The sequence below is a fragment of the Engystomops pustulosus genome, chromosome 7, assembly GCF_040894005.1.
Source record: "Engystomops pustulosus chromosome 7, aEngPut4.maternal, whole genome shotgun sequence".
In the NCBI taxonomy this organism is placed as follows: domain Eukaryota; kingdom Metazoa; phylum Chordata; class Amphibia; order Anura; family Leptodactylidae; genus Engystomops; species Engystomops pustulosus.
Window position 1 is genome coordinate 68839348 of NC_092417.1, and position 20527 is coordinate 68859874.

The following is a 20527-nucleotide window of genomic DNA, read 5'->3' on the forward strand; positions in this document are numbered from 1 at the left end:
TGTTATTTCAAAAGGGAAGGTGCACCCGCGTGTCAATGTTTGACAACATAAATTGATAGATAGATCTGTAGCCTCTTCAGCTTTATAGAAGTGTGATGGAGAAGTCACTGCTCAGATTCTTGTCAGATTTCTGAAATCAGAACAATGTGACCCCAACTGTGACTAAAATCGGGACTGAATTAGATTTGGAGTCTGTCATGTGATGGTTACTTTTGGACACAATTTTTCCTTTAGGATTTGGTCCTGCACAAGCATGTCAAATTGGTCCCTGTCCCCATGCGGCTCACAATCTAAACAACCTAACAGTATGTTTTGGAGTGTGGGGGGAAACCGGAGTACCCGGAGGAAACCCACGCAAACACGGAGAGAACATACAAACTGTTTGCAGATGTTGAGCTGGGTGGGATTCGAACCCAGGACCCCAGTGCTGCAAGGCAGAAGTGCTACTCACTCGCCCACCGTGCCACCTATATAACTAATTTACTCCCACACCTATTGCATCCATCTGCCCTCCCCTTATTTGCGCTTGTTTTTATAAATTGTATGTTTGTTTTTTTTTTTTTTGTTTTTTTTTTCCATACAGCAACATGGAATTGACAATGCTGTACAAGGGGTTACATATTGTACAGAAAGTGTAGTATTTCTCATTGTATTTGTAGACCGTTTTGCTTTTCAACAGTTTTATAAAAAAAATATATATTGATATGGCCCATGTTGGCTTCATACCGCTTTCTTGAGGTCCGAATGATCATATACCCCTAGACATACAATAATGTGCAAGTAGAGTTATACAATGATATTACTTAGAGAGTTGACCGACTAAGAGTTCACATCTCAGTTCACATGTCTTCAGTTATTTCCTACAGTTATTTTGAGCCAAAACCAGGAGTGTTGTAACACACAAAACCAGAGCAAGTTTTTTCAATTGTACCATACCTCTGTATAGTCGATGGAAAGCATTTTCTGTGTATTTGAACACTCTGGGGTTTTGGCTCAAAATAACTGAAGCCCTAAAGCAAATGTGAACTGCACCTCATATGGCTGTAAACACCTATCTGATTTGTAACAACAGACATTTTTGTTTCATTGAAGCAGTGAACTAGTCAGCCTGTGCCTGCACTATATATATGTATTGCTGCTGCTTTCAGGGATAAAGACGGCCATAGTGGTCGGAGGAATGGCCCCGCAGAAGCAGGAGAGAGTGTTAAACCGGAGGCCGGAGATTGTTATTGCAACACCAGGACGTTTGTGGGAGATGATAAAAGAGAAACACCAACATGTGTATAACCTGCGCCAGCTACGGTGAGTGACAGTGATGGGCACCACATCAGTAGATACTAATGGATGCTATTTGCGTTCTTTAAATCAAGAAATGTGTTGTATATATTTGTATATCTTATTGTATAGAGTAATGTCACCTTCAATGCAGGCAGTTCCCGGGTCTGTCTGTAAGTGACTGTATGTAGCTTGTACAATTAGTAAACTATGAAGAAGGATCTGGAGACATGTTATAGGGGATATATTTGAAAAGAGTATATCTAGCGTTTCCAAACATTTCAGAGTGTCATTTGGCAAGTTGCTATTTTCATTGGTTACTATCATGAATAAGGATATTGAGGTTTTAAAAAATGTGTCCCTTGCATCTTTAATTTCTGCATATTTACATGGTCTTCATTATTTTTCTTTATTCTTAAATTTGTAACTGTGTGGTTCATGCGGGAGTCCTGAAGTTTTCTTCTCCGCACAAGGAACTGGCTTTATATTTTTTGAGCTGTAAATTTTGGCTTAATGTTACAGATGCCTTGTCATTGATGAAGCGGACAGGATGGTGGAGAAGGGTCACTATGTGGAATTGTCACAGCTGTTAGAGATGCTAAGTGACACACATTATAACCCACAGAGACAGACCTTTGTGTTTTCTGCTACCCTGACTTTAATCCACCAAGCCCCGAGCCGCCTGCTGCAGAAGAAGAACTTCAAGAAGATGGACAAAGAAGGGAAGCTGGAGAGCTTGATGGAGAAGATTGGCCTGAAGGGGAAACCCAAGGTGATTGATCTGACCAGGAAACAGGCCACTGTGGAGACACTAACCGAAACCAGAATCCACTGCACTGCGGAAGACAAGGATTTCTACCTCTATTACTTCCTGCTGCAGTACCCGGGTCGCACCATGGTGTTTGCCAACAGCATTGACTGCATTAAGAGGCTGACATCTCTTCTCACCATCCTGGAGTGTGATCCACTTCCTCTCCATGCCAACATGCACCAGAAACAGCGGCTTAAAAACCTGGAGAGATTTGCTGAGCGGGAGAGGTAACATTTGTATCCTTAATATTCTAACTTTATAGTACAGTGTGTTTCACGATAGGGGTGTCCAGATCCTGTGAGAGGTCATAGTTAATGGGAACCTGTCAGCACATCTCAATCCCCTAATGATGTAAACACAATAAAGATCATTTTAACCCCTTACTTGACAGTTTTATTGCTGTTTTTACCTCCTATCACTCACTATGCTGCTCAGTGTAAAGTCCCGGGGTGTGGAAAAGGCCTTACTAAGCAGACACTTTACCGTATTATCCATCTAGTTCTGTGGGGTGACAATAGGTTACATTATCAGGGTACAGGGTTTATATGCACATTCATCTGGCTTCTGACACTGTACTAACACACTGACGGAGAGATGAGACGGATCAGAGATGATGAGATGCCTATTGCACACACAGCGCTGCTACATCTTACTGACTTGTGCCTGCCTCTCCCTTCCTCCGGATCACTTGTCTCCTTGTAGTTTGCAGCCTCTCTCTCTGCTCACCATGTGCTGACAGGATGTTATTAGTGACTGTCTCTGAGCTCCAGGCAGGGGATGTGACTACAGCCACACAGCAGAGACAGACAGTAACTCAGCTCCACAATCTCACACAAAAATACAAATTGGCTGCCACCCAACCCTTAGTGAGAAGTTACTGAGTCGTGTCTAGGGGCAACTGAAACAGTGTACAGCAGGACTAATGGAGACAGGTTGGACTTATATCTGTGAAATGCTGCATTTTTGCATGCTGAGTACTTGTAAGAAACTTGTCTTAATAAACCACTACCTGTTATATTAGCACCATCCAGATCATGTTTGTTTTATGGCTCCATGTGCATCATTCAGAAAGACCACTGATATGAGACATAAACTGTATAAAGTTAGAGGTGGAGAATTTATCACTGAAGTCAAGGTCTCCCCACCTTTGAACATTCCTTCACTGTTAGTGTCCTGCATACAGGGACATTGAAACCAGCTCTCACTATCCGCTAACTGGTACCCTTTAAGATAACATAAAGGCATACAGATGTTAAACAGAAGCACTGAGGTTTTTTAGGGGATAAATGTATTGAGAAATGTCACAAATGTGAATAGCATTGTTGACTACGGCCATAATTATCCCTTTTCTTCTCCTTTCAGCTGTGTTCTTCTCACCACTGATGTCGCTGCTCGAGGTCTAGACATTCCCAACATCCAGCATGTCCTGCATTACCAGGTACTGTCCAGATTTGCTTGGCTGCATTTATTAAGTTTGGCCTTTTAACCGCCAGTCTTAAAATGTCCCCTGGCCTCCTAATAAATGCGGGTAGATTTCTGCTATAGTCTCTCCACCTGCCCCCCTGACAAAGGGCATGTGGGCAGAAAACAGGTGGAGAAGCCCTTCTGTACCTCTTTGGCTCCATTAAATCTGAAAATAATCTGCATTGCAGGGACATTACTTTATATGCTGACCTTAAAGGGATTTTCGGGATTATAATTCTTTAATTTGTGGCTTGGGGGGGGGGGGGGGCGCGGCGCATGTCAGGTGGGCCACAAGTAGGGGGGGGGATCACATTCCCTTGCTTGAAGCCTGCAAAATACACACAATTGTGTGCAAGGGGCATTATTATTTTGTTACATAATCTTTCAAAAGATTTTCTATTAAACTTCCTTGTGGATTTCTACATAGCTCCTTGCTGTTCTGTTGGAAGCCTCATTGTTAACCTCCCCCTAGTCATGTGATGCCATACACCTCTGTGTGACATCACATGAACAAGGACAGATTTCACTCCACAGGAAGTAAACTTAGAAGTTTTCTATAGAATAATAGCAAGAAGAGATCTAGACAACTCTAAGGAATTGATAAGCAATTTTCCAAAATACTTTCTGTAACTATTCATTGAATAACCGATAACATATAGGAGGAGAGTTATCACTGCTTCTATGCCAGTTTTCAGTATTTTGTGATTAGAATTGTAAATAAGCCACTTCCTCGTCATGTGGGCGCAGCCGACTTTCTTTTGAGAAACTAGCGAATTTGCTGGTTTTCATGCAAAACTAAACCAGGTCGGATCTGGTTTAATTTAGCTGGCCAGCCAGATATTTCATGACGTCTCCAGCATACGATGGTGTGCTGGATAAATTTCCCTCATACTTTGTTTGTAGTATGTCTGTACATTGGGGTTGCTATAACTAACATCATGCTCTTTTCAGGTTCCCAGAACATCAGAACTCTACGTGCACCGCAGTGGCAGGACAGCTCGAGCCTCTAGTGATGGCCTCAGTTTGCTCATACTTGGACCAGATGATGTGATTAATTATAGAAAAATCTTCAAGACCCTTCAAAAGAATGATGAGCTTCCACTATTCCCTGTGGAGCCAAGATGCATGAATGGGATTATGGTAGGGGAAATGTGTGAACTGATACTGATGGGAAAACTAACAGTGTTAGTGGAGAGTCACTTATTGATAGCAGTTCATTTCTACTCTCAACAGGAACGTGTAAATTTGGCCAGACAGATTGAGAAGATGGAGTATTTTAACAGTAAAGCACAACAACAGAACTCCTGGCTCCAGCAAGCAGCAGATGCTCTTGAAATAGAACTGGACGATGATGACTTAATAGGTAAAAAAAAAAAAAAAAAAGTGCAGCACACATTCATTTCAACTAAAAGGGGAATCGGGGGAGCACATATATCCTGTCAAGCCATGAGTTGTGATCTGCAGCCTGCTGACAGTCCAGTGAGCACTTCCATTACATAACTGAAGTGTTCATTGGTGCAGGAGAATGAGTAGCAGTGAGTGCAGCTGATACTCTCTGCTACTGGGTCCTATCAGCTGTGGTAAGTATTGTCAGGTGTACTGTACTGCTCCCAGGTCCTCTCCTGTTGTAGTTCTGGGTCCTGATGCTACAGCATACAACTAGCATGGGCAGCACATGGAGGAGAAGATAGATATATTTTTTTTGGCCTTTTCTGTGTTTGGTTTTTGTAGTGGTATTTCTAATTTCTGGAGTGTCATTTTGTACTGTGGTGATTGGTGCATCTAGGGTATTGGTAACTTATCCATTCTATAAAAAAAAAAAAAGCTTTAAGACCTTTCATGGCCTAAATACACAAGTCAGGAATAGAACAGACAGGCAATGGAAATGTTTAAGTCTTTATAATGGGTTTGTTGAGTCCATCCATTTATCATACCCCATGACCCGGAAAATACCACCACCCAGAGTTGTACTCAATGCTTCTGGCTACTGCTAGGGATTTATCTGAGGCCTGGACAGCGTGGTGTCAAGCTACCCTGATAGTAGTAAAGTAGCCAAGTCTGTTTTCCCTCCATCATTCTTCAATGAAAAATCTACAGCGCTTATTCTGAATTGAGTAAGCAGTTGCCTTACATCTAAGTTTTATCCTCGTGGCTACTTCTGGTGCTTTATAATCTTTAGTGCCTTTGTGTTCACGGTGGCTGAGTGAGTAGCACTTCTGCCTTGCAGAACTGGGGTCCTGGGTTCGAATCCCACCCAGGTCAACATCTGCAAAGAGTTTGTATGTTCTCTCCGTGTTTGCGTGGGTTTCCTCCGGGTACTCCGGTTTCCTCCCACACTTCAAAACATACTGTTAGGTTGTTTAGATTGTGAGCCCCATGGGGACAGGGACCAATTTGATATGCTTGTGCAGCGCTGCGTAATCTGTGTGCGCTATATAAATAAAGTATTATTATTATTATTCCAAACAGGACATATGCTTGACCTGCCATTCAGTTATTTGGAATGTAACCACTTCCCTGCATTTAAAGGGTTGCCCTGTGGGTCATTATCCACATGGTTAGGGGGCAGGATTAATCTGATAGATGGGACCCACAGATTCTGTGGATAGGGAATAACATGGGGGGGGGGGGGGGGAAGATATATATGCTCTACACACACCTAGAATATAGTGACAGTTATATGCTATATATCAAGCCTGATACACTGAGCGGGCAGAAAGTTATGCATTTCCTAGGAGTCAATGGAACTTTTCCCCTTGTGTTAGAGTGAGCAAACTGTAAAGATTGTCAGAATATTGATTAAGTAATTTGTTCTAGGAGGAAAGCAGGATAAACAAGATGACCTGCAGAAACAGAAAGCATTGAAGATGATGAAAAAGCAACTAAAGAGACTGTTATCCCAGCCCATGTTCAAGAATGTCATGAAAACTAAATACCCAACACAGAGCGGCCATTTGCCCCTGCCTAGCCTTCCCCTCAGCAAAGGTGAGAGCGCCCTGCATACCCTCTCCGAGCAGAGCGCAAAGAAGAAACGGAGGAAACACAAAGCCTGAAGACTATTGTGCCTTGTACCAACATAAACAATGTTGTGTCACCGCCTTCTCCACTTGGGCATATAAAATTCTGTCAAAGCACCAGCTACAATGGTGGAAAGTTTTTTTTTTTTGTTATCCCTTCCACAGATGTCTAAAAGGAATGATAATCTGTTTAATGAATTAAAAAAAGCTTTATTTCATAATATATACATCTTATAAAACACCATCCCCAATTCCTGGAATTCTGCATAATCTTTCACATTTTTGCCAATACTGTCACCCAGCTGTACATTGATAAGGCAGGGTCTGAACCATGGAGCTGTATTAAACAGACTGGATCTATTTTTTTTGTAATGCCCATTTTTTAATTTTAGTATTATTACACACACCTGACAAATACATGTATATCTTTTATAGGAAAGCATAGGATCTCAACTCTGATCCTTAGAGATTTCCATTTCATCAAATTAATGTTATTGGACTTATTGTTATTAGTCAATCCATAAAAACATTGCACATATACAGGGTATAAGTAAAATCTGTTAACAAACGCATTTCAAACAACCCATGTTAGGTATGGTAATAACCAGTGTTCTTGGCTATGTGCGAAACTCATTGGTGAGCCGATTTTACTTATACCCTGTATCTGTGCAATGTTTTCATGGAATGACTAAGCTGTCAAGTCCATTGACAAGTTTTACAAAAGTAAAGTGCCTGGTGCTGGATCAACTTGATTTATATGGTGCATTGTTTTCTCTAGTCCAAGGAGGGATCCTCAGCACATGCACAACACTTTGTACATTTAGATACTACTTTCATATATCAGTTGCGATCAGGTTTTTATTCCTCACATTAGCATCATGGTATCATTTGTGCTGGCCATTTCAACTTTCCTGTAATGGTGGAATAGGAGGTAATTTTTAATACACATTAAGATGTTCATAAATAGTTTTTCCATCAGCTGCCATTACCCAAATGCCCATGACTAAATTACCTTCTAGGACTTTTTTCCCTCAAGTTTGTGTTCCTAAATACCATCATAAGGTCCTGGAAGGGCAATTGGTCATGTGCATTCAAGGATCACATGAACCTTCATCTGCAGCCATTTATGACAGGAATGGCAGCAGATGAGGTAAAAGATTTGTGAACTAGGTTTTTCCTGACAAAAAGAAAGCTGTGTAGAACTCTCAATATGTTAAATACCCAATATCCTGTCCATACACATTACAAAAACAAAGTGGCCAACCCCTTTAGTGTTCTAAAAAACCCTGATGGCAAGTAAAGTCATCCAGCTATTTCCATTTTGTGGTCACTCCTGGCTTGTATAGTACAGTATAATGGTTCTGCTTGTACAGCATATAGACACATGGACTAGATCCATCTGGGAAGACATGCTGATTTGTTCCATAGTCCAGAGAGTCAACATATTCCACTAGAAGCGGTATGTCTAGCGCCTGGGTCACAGCAGTGATCTGGATGTGGTCACACACGGATGTCATGGGTTCCACATTCTAGAAGGGGTAAAAGGTAGTCAAACAGTGGATGATAGTAACAGACCTATTACTTTCTATGGTATTCCTTTAATGTTGCTGGTTACTGAAATTGTTTACTAGGATGTGATTTGAGATTAAAGTTAATAAAATCTATAATGTTGGATTGTATTAGTATATGGTCACACAAGACATACGGTAAGCTCTGGCAACTAGCCTGATGCAGGTATCTTTCGGACTAAAGCGCACCATCAATAAATGCCTGCTAAAATGTCCAAGTTCATGAATAAGGCGCACCTGATTATAAGGATGAATGACCAGCAGGTGGCAGACCTGTGCAGCTGTTGTCTGCAAGTATGGTTTGTGCGCCTTCTAGTCCGAAAAATATAGTATATGATGAGCTCTACAGTACAAGCAAAAAATGGATAAGATATTATCCACAAACTGCAGTTAACCACAGCCGAAATAAACAGATGCTGCAGCTTTTAAATCTTGACTATTTAAGGTGTATTATACACTGTGCCTGCCATCTTTTTAGAAAAGATACAGATGACAGAAAAATAGATACAAGGATATACAGGTTACCTGAGCACAGAAGTCCTCCATGCATGTGGCGCCCTCTATGAATGGCTGGTAGAAGTCGGCCCTGGTTCGCAGGAAGGCTGAAGTAACAAGTCGCAGGTACCAGACTGTGCTGTCAGAGACTTCCTGATTGTTGAACGCCCTCAAAAGGTTACCCACTGACCTATCGTCCTCTGTGGCATCTACAAGACTGAGAAACTGAAAAAGTTCAGTATAAAAACATGAAACATTTCATACAAAAATTATACTACAACCATCATGAACAACGGCACTACATCACAATAGCAACAGAGGATACAATAAGATGCCTGCCATTTCCCTAAAATATGATAATATTGCACCATATAGAATCATTCAACATCAGCTATATACTCAGTATGTAACGACCATAAGTGAGCATCATGCTAGGAATACATTCCCCCTGTGACCTGTACGTAGACTTCTGCACTTTTAGGACATTTACTGCTGACAGAACAAAGTCAAGTTTACACCTTGCACACAGGCAACTGTAGAATTCTATTAAATGAGGGGCACAATCAAGTGTGGGTGAGCTACAAGAAAAAAAAAAAAAAAAAAAAAGAATGTCAGACATGACTACTTTAACGCAGGAAACTGTCTTTTTGCCAAGAGAAATCAAAGCTCAACTTTAATTTTGTTGGGTTTTTTTGCTTGAAATTGACAACTGTGCTCATTACTATGGGTAATAAATTTTACTCTGTCTTTGTCTGCAGAGAAGCTGTAGAAACAAAAAGGTCACACTTACTGTCTCGTAGTGATGTCCAAATTCACGTTCGTGGAACCCCGCAGCAAAGAGCTCTTGTCTGCTGTGTGCCACACGCTCTCGAAAACTAAAAAGGAAGAGTAAACAGCCGAGTATGGACCATAAAAATATCCATATGGTCTGCGAGTAATGTGTGGCCACTTTCAGATTTGCTGAAAGTCCAAAATTAACCAGGATTGTCTGGAAGGTGCAGACAATTCTGCCAAATTTGTCTCTTTGCACCAATCAAGCTAGCGTTTCTCCAAAAAAAATAAAAGTCTATTTATAGACCAGGCAAACAAGGGAGAAACTTCAATGTCCTATTTCTTCTAGGGGGGAGTCTACCATCTCCACAATTGTAATGACTTGGCAACATGTTGAATAGAAATGCAGAGATTTCCAAAATACCTTTACTTCTCTCCATTATGCCAATATTCAGTTTCCCAATCTGTATGCCAATACTGGAGTTCATGCACTATGGTTGTATCTTCTAAAGCAGTGATGGACAACCTTATGAGCTTGGTGTGTCAAAATTCGCCAAAAAACCGAGCATAACTCGGGTGGTGTGTCACCTTGACAAAAAAAACATAATTTTGTATATTTATAGTTTAAATAACAAATATGTATAATTATTTAACTTCTAGGGTATTTTAATCCTAGGTTGTGTGATTGATCCTACCATGTACTGCCATACTACATCTATTTATTACAATGTGCTGGACAATCTCTCAGCCTCCCGGCTACTGCACCTGGCCGTGTAGGAGCCGAGGATGAAACTTAACTCTCCGACGGCCGCGTGTCACTGAAAATGGCTATGCGTGTCAGCACTGACACGCGTGTCATAGGTTGGCCATCACTGTTCTAAAGGGTAGATGTACAGGCAGTGGTCTGGGTGCAAAGGCCATGACTTTGGTTCAGCAACCACCTCATTGGCATACAGATCAGACTGGAAATGCTATAATGCACAAGTAATAAGGTATTTATGAAGTCACGGTACATTTCTCTACAACATACTACCCACAGAGTATAATGCTCAGAGGAGGTAGACTGCTTTTAATAACAAGGCACTTACCGCAGGATGTCTTGAGGTTTGTCAAGCAAAGACTCCAGATAAGCAAAGCCCAGACCCCTATAGAAACAGCTGCCATCAGCACATGTCCTTCGAACAGCACAATAACGTCCTTGTAAATCCTGTGGAGGAGGAAGAGGAAGAGAAAAAAAAAAATCACCACTGAAAAATAACCAGCTAGAAGTATACCAGAGTTGTCCCACCTCTGTCCAACCTGAGGGCAGGAGGCCACAATGTGAGGGAGGAGGGCAGGAGGATGGGGGGGGGGGGGGCATAATATGTTGCACAAGTTAGGAGTTGCATTAGGGTCTATCATGTGTCCATAGGAAGTGGAATTGTACTATGTGGGGACCATGTGGTCAATATTATACTATGATTGGGGATATAAATATATATAAATTATAAGGTGTGGTTTATGTAAAAGGAGGAAGGAATTGCCCCTTTTTTCTAGCCCAAAAGTTGGGAGTTATGGATAAATGTCCCCCACAACTTTAAGTGTCTGCATTACAAGCATGCCCATTTTGGGCAAATGAGCAAATCAGGGCTCCATGGATGTGGGAGGTCCTGAGTGGAGAAACTGAGAAGGAAAGGGCCTAGCAAACAGCAAAGCCAAAGTGTGGTAAACAACGTTACCTTCAATTTCTGTTGGTACAACGGCTCATTGCCGTGTTCTTCTATAAATAAGGCAATATCATACTTCTCCGATACCAAATCGTACGAGTCAACGGCCTACAAGAAGCAAAATATGAGGATAAACTATCCATTGTGAACTGGTACAAATAGAGGTTTCCAGCCACCGCTTTCAGTTACTGACATCAAGCAGAGTATTAAAATAAGAAAATTTTACAGGTGTACATGTGCTGAGCAATACACTTGACAAAGACATTTTGACAGAATACTGAAAAAATTTAATATCCAAGTGCAACAACGAAATAAATAAACTTCTCAGGGGTTATAATTTTGCTTGTATTTTGCCATTTTACCACCAGGGGGCGATCAAAGAGTTTGAACAGAGCTGTGAGAAGGTTTATAAACTTGCACACTAACTTTTAAAGGAAACCTACCACTTGAAGTGGCAGGTTTCAGAAGAAAACACCGAGCACCAGCTCAGGGTGAGCTGGTGCCGGAGCTTATTTTTGTTAGTGTTTTCGGTTTAAAACACTGTTTAAACTTTATAGCTGGCGCAGGGAGGTACGCGCTCGGCGCTTACCATGCGCGCGGCTCTCCTTCACTTCCTATGTGGCCGCGCGCATGGTGAGCGCCGAGCGCGTACCTCCCTGCGCCGGCTATAAAGTTTAAAAAGTGTTTTAAACCCCGATACCGCGGTTTAAAACACTAACAAAAATAAGCTCCGGCACCAGCTCACCCTGTTTTCTTCTGAAACCTGCCACTTCAAGTGGTAGGTTTCCTTTAAGAATGTCCTCATGTAGACAGTGGGGCAGAAGTGCCAGAGCAAAACTGTTGTTGAACAGTGTTACTCTGCTAAATCTCCCCCAGTGAGTAACATATTGGCATTCTATGCCAGACTTACAAGCCCACACAGCAGCCGGCCTCAGGCTGCAGCAGAAACCTGGAAGGAGACCACAGTATAACTGAGAAGGTGAAGCCCAGGGAGGAATGATACTAGTGGGCATCAAGATGTCATCCAGAAGTTGTTAAAGCGAGGGTACTCCATCATTCAGAGGATTTGCGGTTGCCCTATGGGCCAGTCAGTCTGTATATGTGACTAGTACATGCCAAATAAACAGGGTAGGAAAGCCTTATTATAGATATTAGTTGTATGTTAAGACCTCATTCACACAGCAATTTCTGTGGCAACCAAGACAACCCTCTTACAATGCAGATTTACTAAACCCTTTAATACACCTGCACAATCTGAATTAAAGCAATGAGATTTTCGAAAACGCATGAGTTTTTGACCGGTTTTACCAATTATCTTAATTAAAATGTGTCAAAAACACATGCCTTTTTAACAGAAACGGGCCAAAATGGGTTCAATACGCCACGCGTGCAGCCGGCCTAAGGGTGAAGACACACATGGCGTTTTTGGGCCGTTTTTGGGCTGTTTTTACTAAGTGCGTTTTCAGATCGTTAAAAACGCATGCGTTAAAAACCGCATCCGTTTTTTGTCCGTTTTCATTGCGCAATTTCAGAAAAACGGACAAAAACGCAAAAACGGATGCGTTTTTTAACGCATGCGTTTTTAACGATCTGAAAACGCACTTAGTAAAAACGGCCCAAAAACGGCCCAAAAACGCCATGTGTGTCTTCACCCTAAGGGGGCGTCCACACTTAGCTTTTCAGATGCAGTTTGATGCCCAAACTAGGAGTGGAGTGAAAATAGGGAGCAGCAGCTCTTCTTAACGATAAGTCCTCACCCATTATGATCCACACCTGCTTTTGGCTACAAAAGCTAGATCTGAAAAACTGAACTTGTGGCTGCACCCTAAGGGTGAAGACACACATGGCGTTTTTGCACCGTTTTTGGGCCGTTTTTGGGCCGTTTTTACTAAGTGCGTTTTCAGATCGTTAAAAACGCATGCGTTAAAAAACGCATCCGTTTTTTAAAAACGCATGCGTTTTTTGAAAACGCATGCGTTTTTGTCCGTTTTTCCGAAATTGCGCAATGAAAAACGGACAAAAACGCACGCGTTTTCAAAAAACGCATGCGTTTTTAAAAAACGGATGCGTTTTTTAACGCATGCGTTTTTAACGATCTGAAAACGCACTTAGTAAAAACGGCCCAAAAACGGCCCAAAAACGCCATGCGTGTCTTCACCCTAAATGTAAAAGGCTGGACCCTGAGGCTGGCGCCAGTTAGGCTACATTCACACGGACGTATAAAAACGGCCGTATACGTACCGTTTTTTTACGGGTTACATACGGCCACATTCATTTCAATGGACAATACGTCCAACCATTTATATTGCCGTTTTTGACACTGGAGTGTACGGACCGTATACTGGCCGTATAAAAATATAGAGCATGTCCTATTTTCTCCCGTATTTCAGTTCTGTATGCCCTAAAAGTCTATGGGCATGTATAAAATACGGGTTAAATACGTGCTGCATACGGATGAAAAACGTCACGTATTTATACAGAAATACAGCCTGTAGATACAGGACTGGAGAAATACATGTCCGTGTGAATGCAGCCTTAGTGCGTTTTCAGATCATAAAAAACACAGAAAACGCTCTACTAAAAACGGCCCAAAAACGTCACGTGTCTTCACCCTTGGGGTGTTGGCGCACATAGCAGTTTAAAGCCTTTTTAGGCCATTTTTATTCAGTCCGTTAAAAACAAAAAAAAAAATGCAAGCGTTTGTTGAAAAACCCATCCGCTTGACAGTTTTTCCCCATTTATCTTAAGATAATTGGGAAACTGACTGCTTAAAAACCTAAGGGTGATGCCACACATGGCCTTTTTGGTCCATTTAAGCATCCATTTTGGACTGTTTGCAATGAGTTTTGCTGCATAGAACCCGTTTATCTTCATAGATGCATGGCAAACAGTCAAAAAACTGATGCGTTTTTTTTAAACGGACCGAAAACGCTTGCATAAAACCAGACCAAAAACACATCACCCCAATCAGAACTGAATGCAGTTCTGCAATGTGTCAACACAGTCTAATAAAAACCCCAGAGTGCCTATTCCTCCTCCTCTGAGCAGGCCCTTACATAGTCATCTCACAACAGTCTCCCTTACCAGATTTGTGTGACATTGAAACACACATCACCAAGTAATAGCAACACAGTAACACAAGAGCTGTCCTTATCCTCCCCCTATGCAGGAATACACAGGTTATACACAATATAGCAACGCATGGCTGCTGTGACACTACTGGTCCCAGCGCACATTTCATATCTACAACTTTGGGTTTTGTAATTTATAAGGGACTTTCTATGAGAGAACCCCCAGCATGCACCAACCATGTCAGCTCTGCTCTCTCTTCCTGCACAAGCAGCACTGGCCTCTGTGTCTCCACCCCACTTATATCAGCCCCCACTTACCTCCCCGCCCACAGTGTGTAAGTCCTAAGTCTACACTGCTGCACACAGGTGCTATAGCCGTATTGTACAGCTACGTCCTCATACACTTCTATGAGGTCATGTACACAGGTGCTATAGCCGTATTGTACAGATACGTCCTCATACGCTTCTATGAGGTCATGCACACGGGTGCTATAGCCGTATTGTACAGCTACGTCCTCATACGCTTCCATGAGGTCATGTACACAGGTGCTATAGCCGTATTGTGTACAGCTATGTCCTCATACGCTTCTATGAGGTCATGTACACGGGTGCTATAGCCGTATTGTGTACAGCTACGTCCTCATACGCTTCTATGAGGTCATGTACACAGGTGCTATAGCCGTATTGTACAGCTACGTCCTCATACGCTTCCATGAGGTCATGTACACAGGTGCTATAGCCGTATTGTACAGCTACGTCCTCATACGCTTCTATGAGGTCATGTACACAGGTGCTATAGCCGTATTGTGTACAGCTACGTCCTCATACGCTTCTATGAGCTCATGCACACAGGTGCTATAGCCGTATTGTGTACAGCTATATCTTCATACACTTCTATGAGGTCATGCACACAGGTGCTATAGCCGTATTGTACAGCTACGTCCTCATACGCTTCTATGAGGTCATGTACACAGGTGCTATAGCCGTATTGTGTACAGCTACGTCCTCATACACTTCTATGAGGTCATGCACACAGGTGCTATAGCCGTATTGTACAGCTACGTCCTCATACGCTTCTATGAGGTCATGCACACAGGTGCTATAGCCGTATTGTGTACAGCTATATCTTCATACACTTCTATGAGGTCATGCACACAGGTGCTATAGCCGTATTGTACAGCTACGTCCTCATACGCTTCTATGAGGTCATGCACACAGGTGCTATAGCCGTATTGTACAGCTACGTCCTCATACGCTTCTATGAGGTCATGCACACAGGTGCTATAGCCGTATTGTACAGCTACATCCTCATACGCTTCTATGAGGTCATGCACACAGGTGCTATAGCCGTATTGTGTACAGCTATGTCCTCATACGCTTCTATGAGGTCATGTACACAGGTGCTATAGCCGTATTGTGTACAGCTACATCCTCATACGCTTCTATGAGGTCATGCACACAGGTGCTAGAGCCCAGACGAAGGCTCTGTTACGAGCCGAAACGCGCGTCGGGGATATCGTCATCCCGGACAGTGGAGGTCCACTTCATCTATCCTTTTGTTCATTGGTAAGGTATTATCTCTACCTGTTTGTGCACATTACCTATGTTTATGCATGTTAGCAGCTGTGTGCCACTTTACACCTGTTGCCTTCATTATATGTACCTTCTGTCCTTACCTATTACATGTGCATGCTTTGTCCATGTGTAATTCCTCCTATGTCTGCCCGGGGTGACGACTTTCTCATTTGTTGTCGCCGCCTTGCACTGTCATTCCCCCTCAGCATTGTCTGAGGATTCTCATCCTGCTTTTATCATTATGTCTTAAATAGTCATTAATAAAGTATTTTTTACTGCAATTATTCAGACTCAATTTGGTCTTTCATAGTGCTTCCTTTTACCCCTCTTTCCCTGTCCCTCCTTAAAGGGGTACCTTTTGTTTTTGTATAGCCGTATTGTGTACAGCTATATCTTCATACACTTCTATGAGGTCATGCACACGGGTGCTATAGCCGTATTGTACAGCTACGTCCTCATACGCTTCTATGAGGTCATGCACACAGGTGCTATAGCCGTATTGTACAGCTACGTCCTCATACGCTTCTATGAGGTCATGCACACAGGTGCTATAGCCGTATTGTACAGCTACATCCTCATACGCTTCTATGAGGTCATGCACACAGGTGCTATAGCCGTATTGTGTACAGCTACGTCCTCATACGCTTCTATGAGGTCATGCACACAGGTGCTATAGCCGTATTGTGTACAGCTATATCTTCATACACTTCTATGAGGTCATGCACACGGGTGCTATAGCCGTATTGTACAGCTACGTCCTCATACGCTTCTATGAGGTCATGCACACAGGTGCTATAGGCCGGCGCCACACGTGGCGCTTTTGTCTGCGTTTGCAAACGCAGACAAAGTCGCGCCCACCGGGGCGGGCCTCGGCCCGATCGCATCGACGTTTCTATGGAAACGCCTGCGATCGGGAACGAGACGCCGGTGTTTCGCGTTAAATTAACATGAAAAACGCCGATGCGATCGGGCCGAGGCCCCCCCGGTGGGCGCGACTTTGTCTGCGTTTGCAAACGCAGACAAAAGCGCCACGTGTGGCGCCGGCCTATAGCACCTGTGTGCATGACCTCATAGAAGCGTATGAGGACGTAGCTGTACAATACGGCTATAGCACCCGTGTGCATGACCTCATAGAAGCGTATGAGAACGTAGCTGTACAATACGGCTATGGCCGCGCCACACGTGGCGCTTTTGTCTGCGCTTGCAAACGCAAACGCAGACAAAAGCGCCACGTGTGGCGCGGCCATAGCCGTATTGTACAGCTACGTCCTCATACGCTTCTATGAGGTCATGCACACAAGTGCTATAGCCGTATTGTGTACAGCTACGTCCTCATACGCTTCTATGAGCTCATGCACACAGGTGCTATAGCCGTATTGTGTACAGCTACATCCTCATACGCTTCTATGAGGTCAAGTACACAGGTGCTATAGCCGTATTATGTACAGCTACATCCTCATACGCTTCTATGAGGTCATGCACACGGGTGCTATAGCCGTATTGTACAGCTACGTCCTCATACGCTTCTATGAGGTCATGTACACAGGTGCTATAGCCGTATTGTACAGCTACGTCCTCATACGCTTCTATGAGGTCATGCACACGGGTGCTATAGCCGTATTGTGTACAGATACGTCCTCATACGCTTCTATGAGGTCATGCACACGGGTGCTATAGCCGTATTGTGTACAGCTATGTCCTCATACGCTTCTATGAGGTCATGCACACGCGTGCTATAGCCGTATTGTGTACAGCTATGTCCTAATACGCTTCTATGAGGTCATGCACACGGGTGCTATAGCCGTATTGTGTACAGCTACGTCCTCATACGCTTCTATGAGCTCATGCACATAGGTGCTATAGCCGTATTGTGTACAGCTACGTCCTCATACGCTTCTATGAGATCATGTACACAGATGCTATAGCCGTATTGTGTACAGCTACGTCCTCATACGCTTCTATGAGCTCATGCACATAGGTGCTATAGCCGTATTGTGTACAGCTACGTCCTCATACGCTTCTATGAGGTCATGCACACGGGTGCTATAGCCGTATTGTGTACAGCTATGTCCTCATACGCTTCTATGAGGTCATGCACACCGGTGCTATAGCCGTATTGTGTACAGCTACGTCCTCATACGCTTCTATGAGGTCATGCACACAGGTGCTATAGCCGTATTGTGTACAGATACGTCCTCATACACTTCTATGAGGTCATGTACACAGGTGCTATAGCCGTATTGTGTACAGCTACGTCCTCATACACTTCTATGAGGTCATGTACACAGGTGCTATAGCCGTATTGTGTACAGCTACGTCCTCATACGCTTCTATGACATCCGCTTTCTTCTTTTTTGTACTTATAGTTTCCAATTGGATGTGTTTAGTTTACTTATACCCCAATTTGTTTTTCTTTTGATACAATGCATTTTGTAAACACAAATGTTAACAGCAATGTACCGTATATATACTCGAGTATAAGCCGACCCAAGTATAAGCCGAGGCCCCTAATTTTACCACAAAAACCTGGTGGAACCTGTATATTTTTTACTCGAGTATAAGCCGAGTTTGAGGTTTCAGCACATTTTTTTGTGCTGAAAAACTAGGCTTATACTCAAGTATATATGGTAATTAGGTTAATCACCTCTCCTAAGCGGTTATGTGTTTTAAAACACAATGAAAACGCAACCAAAGTGCAAGATGGGAACACGCCCTTAGGCCGGTGACATACATGGCGTTTTGATCCCGTTTTTGTCCTGTTTTTAAGCAGTCCGTTAAAAATGCATCTGATTTTTTTCTGGTTTCCCAATTATCTTAGTTAAAACCAGTCTAAAAAAAGATACATTTTCAAAAACTGCATGCGTTTTTTTTAATGGACTGCTTAAAAATGGGCCAAAAACAGGCTCAAAACGCCATGTGTGACCGCAGCCTTAGGCCGGAGGAAAGACCGGAGCCACAATATAAAGGGGATGTGGGACAGGGGGCAACAGTAAGAGGGGGATGGAGGAAAAGGGCCATAATATAAATGAGATAGGATGCCGGGGGCCACAAAATGAGGGTAGATGGAGGACAGGGGTTAACAATATGAGGAGGATGGACAGAGGGGCCCCAATAAGAGGGAGTTGTGAACAGGGTCCAAAATATAACAAGGATGGACGACAGGAGCCACAATATGAAGGAGATGGAGGACAGGGGCCACAATGAGAGGAGGAAAAGGAGGGGGCCCCAATATTAAGGGGAAGTCGGTAGGAGTACAGAAAGCTAGGGCAATATAAGTGTGTGGGTCCAAAGAGGGGGTATTATAAGGGTCCTTAGGGGGTTGGCCATCAGGGGGGTATTATACTATGTGGGTAGCCATAATGGTTTATAGTATACTAGGGAGGGGCTTGTGCTGATTCACTGCACGTCTAATCTCAAACGGTCTTATACCGCTGGCACTGGGATAGTTTTTTCTACCACAGTGTCTGGATACTCATATTTCTATACGTCCCATCTAGTGCACACTTTTCCGTGTATGCCACCAGAGGGCGTACTAGCATAACTACAAAAAGGTTACACAAAGTACCAGTATTCATCCTGCAACTTTTTGTAGCACAGCTGAATTTAAGACCATATTGAGAGCTGCAGTCCATAACACAGCATACAGCTCTATGGAATAATGTGGAGTACAGCTGTCTCAAGGTTAACTAAAGTCAATAAGCAATACTACAAAAAATTGCAGGCCAATTTCCCAGAACAGTTCTGCAAACATAAGCAATAATTATATTGGCGAAACATGTAGCCCTGATCCATGTCTTAGATATCCCAAGCAGTGCTGACAACATTGTGTAAAAAATGCATAATGGGACACATTTATCAAAGTCTGATGCTTATTGATACATCTAGCATAGTTTAAAGTAAACCAGTCACAACATTTTAGCAAATGCAGCTAGTGACAAGTCCCCAAAGAGCCCTATTACCTAACTGACACCCTTCTTTATGCTAAAAATTGTTTCCCTCACAACCCCATAAAATCCACTTTATGTAGTTACATTACCTGGTTTCAGAGTGGACATGTGCTGCTTGGCGGATTCCTCCCATCTACTCTTCCCCATACTTTATGCCTCCTCACTAATCAGCACTTCATGGCATGTGACCAGGGTGATGTCATCTAAGGTCCTTTTCCCCGCTTAAATTTGCCCTATATGAATTACAGATTGCCTCCATGGACTACAAGTTCTCCCCATCCTCCACAGAGGCATGCTGTGATTTCATGTGATCAGATACATACATGGGGAAGATATGGTAAACTTTAGGGGTAAAAGGACCTTAGATGATATCACCCTGGTCACATGACATGAAGGTAACACAAGGCACAATGTAAAAAATGTGACCCAATATTTCCTAAAAGTAAACGGAGCTTTATGTCTCTGTAGTTGAATTTGGCAGACAGTGCCTTAGTACTACTTCCATACAGCAGGATGTCTTAGCAGCGAGAACTGTCAGTCAGGAACAAGAAGGCCAGGCAGTGCCCAAGATTTGAAGAGGGGGCATGGTTCACTGGCAACCTGGGAGAAAACACAAGTAATATCCAGGATAAAAGAGTATGCTTCTTTGCACATCAGAAAAATGGCTATAATTAAAGGGGTATTCCCACAAAGACAAGTACTCAGAGTAACTTCTGACTTTAGTGTCATGCCGCCATCTTAGATTTGTTTGTGACAGCGTGGAGCTGAGATTTTTGCTTCTTTCTGATCTGTGTGCTGTAGCCACATTCCCTGCAGTGCCTGCATGG

The 20527-nt window shown here is 42.9% G+C and overlaps 2 protein-coding genes across 5 annotated transcripts in view; one reads left to right on the top strand and one right to left on the bottom strand.

The window, feature by feature from the left end:
• Positions 1–6927, top strand: part of DDX24 (DEAD-box helicase 24) — a 39269-nt gene extending 32342 nt beyond the window's left edge. For all 3 annotated transcript variants that reach the window (XM_072116285.1, XM_072116283.1, XM_072116284.1), the window contains exons 4-9: positions 1149–1302; positions 1798–2313; positions 3449–3524; positions 4502–4690; positions 4784–4913; positions 6368–6927. In XM_072116285.1, coding sequence (XP_071972386.1) covers positions 1149–1302; positions 1798–2313; positions 3449–3524; positions 4502–4690; positions 4784–4913; positions 6368–6603 — 1301 coding nt within the window. In that variant the 3' untranslated portion in view covers positions 6604–6927. The remainder of the gene's footprint in view (positions 1–1148; positions 1303–1797; positions 2314–3448; positions 3525–4501; positions 4691–4783; positions 4914–6367) is intronic.
• Positions 6928–7753: 826 nt separating this feature from the next.
• Positions 7754–14490, bottom strand: OTUB2 (OTU deubiquitinase, ubiquitin aldehyde binding 2). Of its 2 annotated transcripts, XM_072116287.1 has the most exons (7): positions 14416–14490; positions 11120–11215; positions 10490–10608; positions 9421–9505; positions 8661–8855; positions 8373–8478; positions 7961–8096 (listed from the first exon to the last, which is right to left on the bottom strand). In XM_072116287.1, the coding sequence occupies exons 1-6, from the start codon at positions 14416–14418 to the stop codon at positions 8377–8379; spliced, it is 600 nt and encodes a 199-aa protein (XP_071972388.1). In that variant the 5' UTR covers positions 14419–14490; the 3' UTR covers positions 7961–8096; positions 8373–8376. The 2 variants fall into 2 exon arrangements, with proteins under 2 accessions (XP_071972387.1, XP_071972388.1); XM_072116286.1 differs by lacking the exon at positions 8373–8478 and having other exon boundaries at positions 7754–8096.
• Positions 14491–20527: the final 6037 nt, after the last annotated feature.

What these genes read in the sequence shown, in the direction of transcription:
- OTUB2 (XM_072116286.1), bottom strand. An exon ending in AAACCTCAAGACATCCTGCG is followed by an intron (nt 9,506 to 10,489) that starts GTAAGTGCCTTG and finishes CTTCCTTTTTAG; the next exon opens with TTTTCGAGAGCGTGTGGCAC. An exon ending in TTGGACATCACTACGAGACA is followed by an intron (nt 8,856 to 9,420) that starts GTAAGTGTGACC and finishes GAACTTTTTCAG; the next exon opens with TTTCTCAGTCTTGTAGATGC.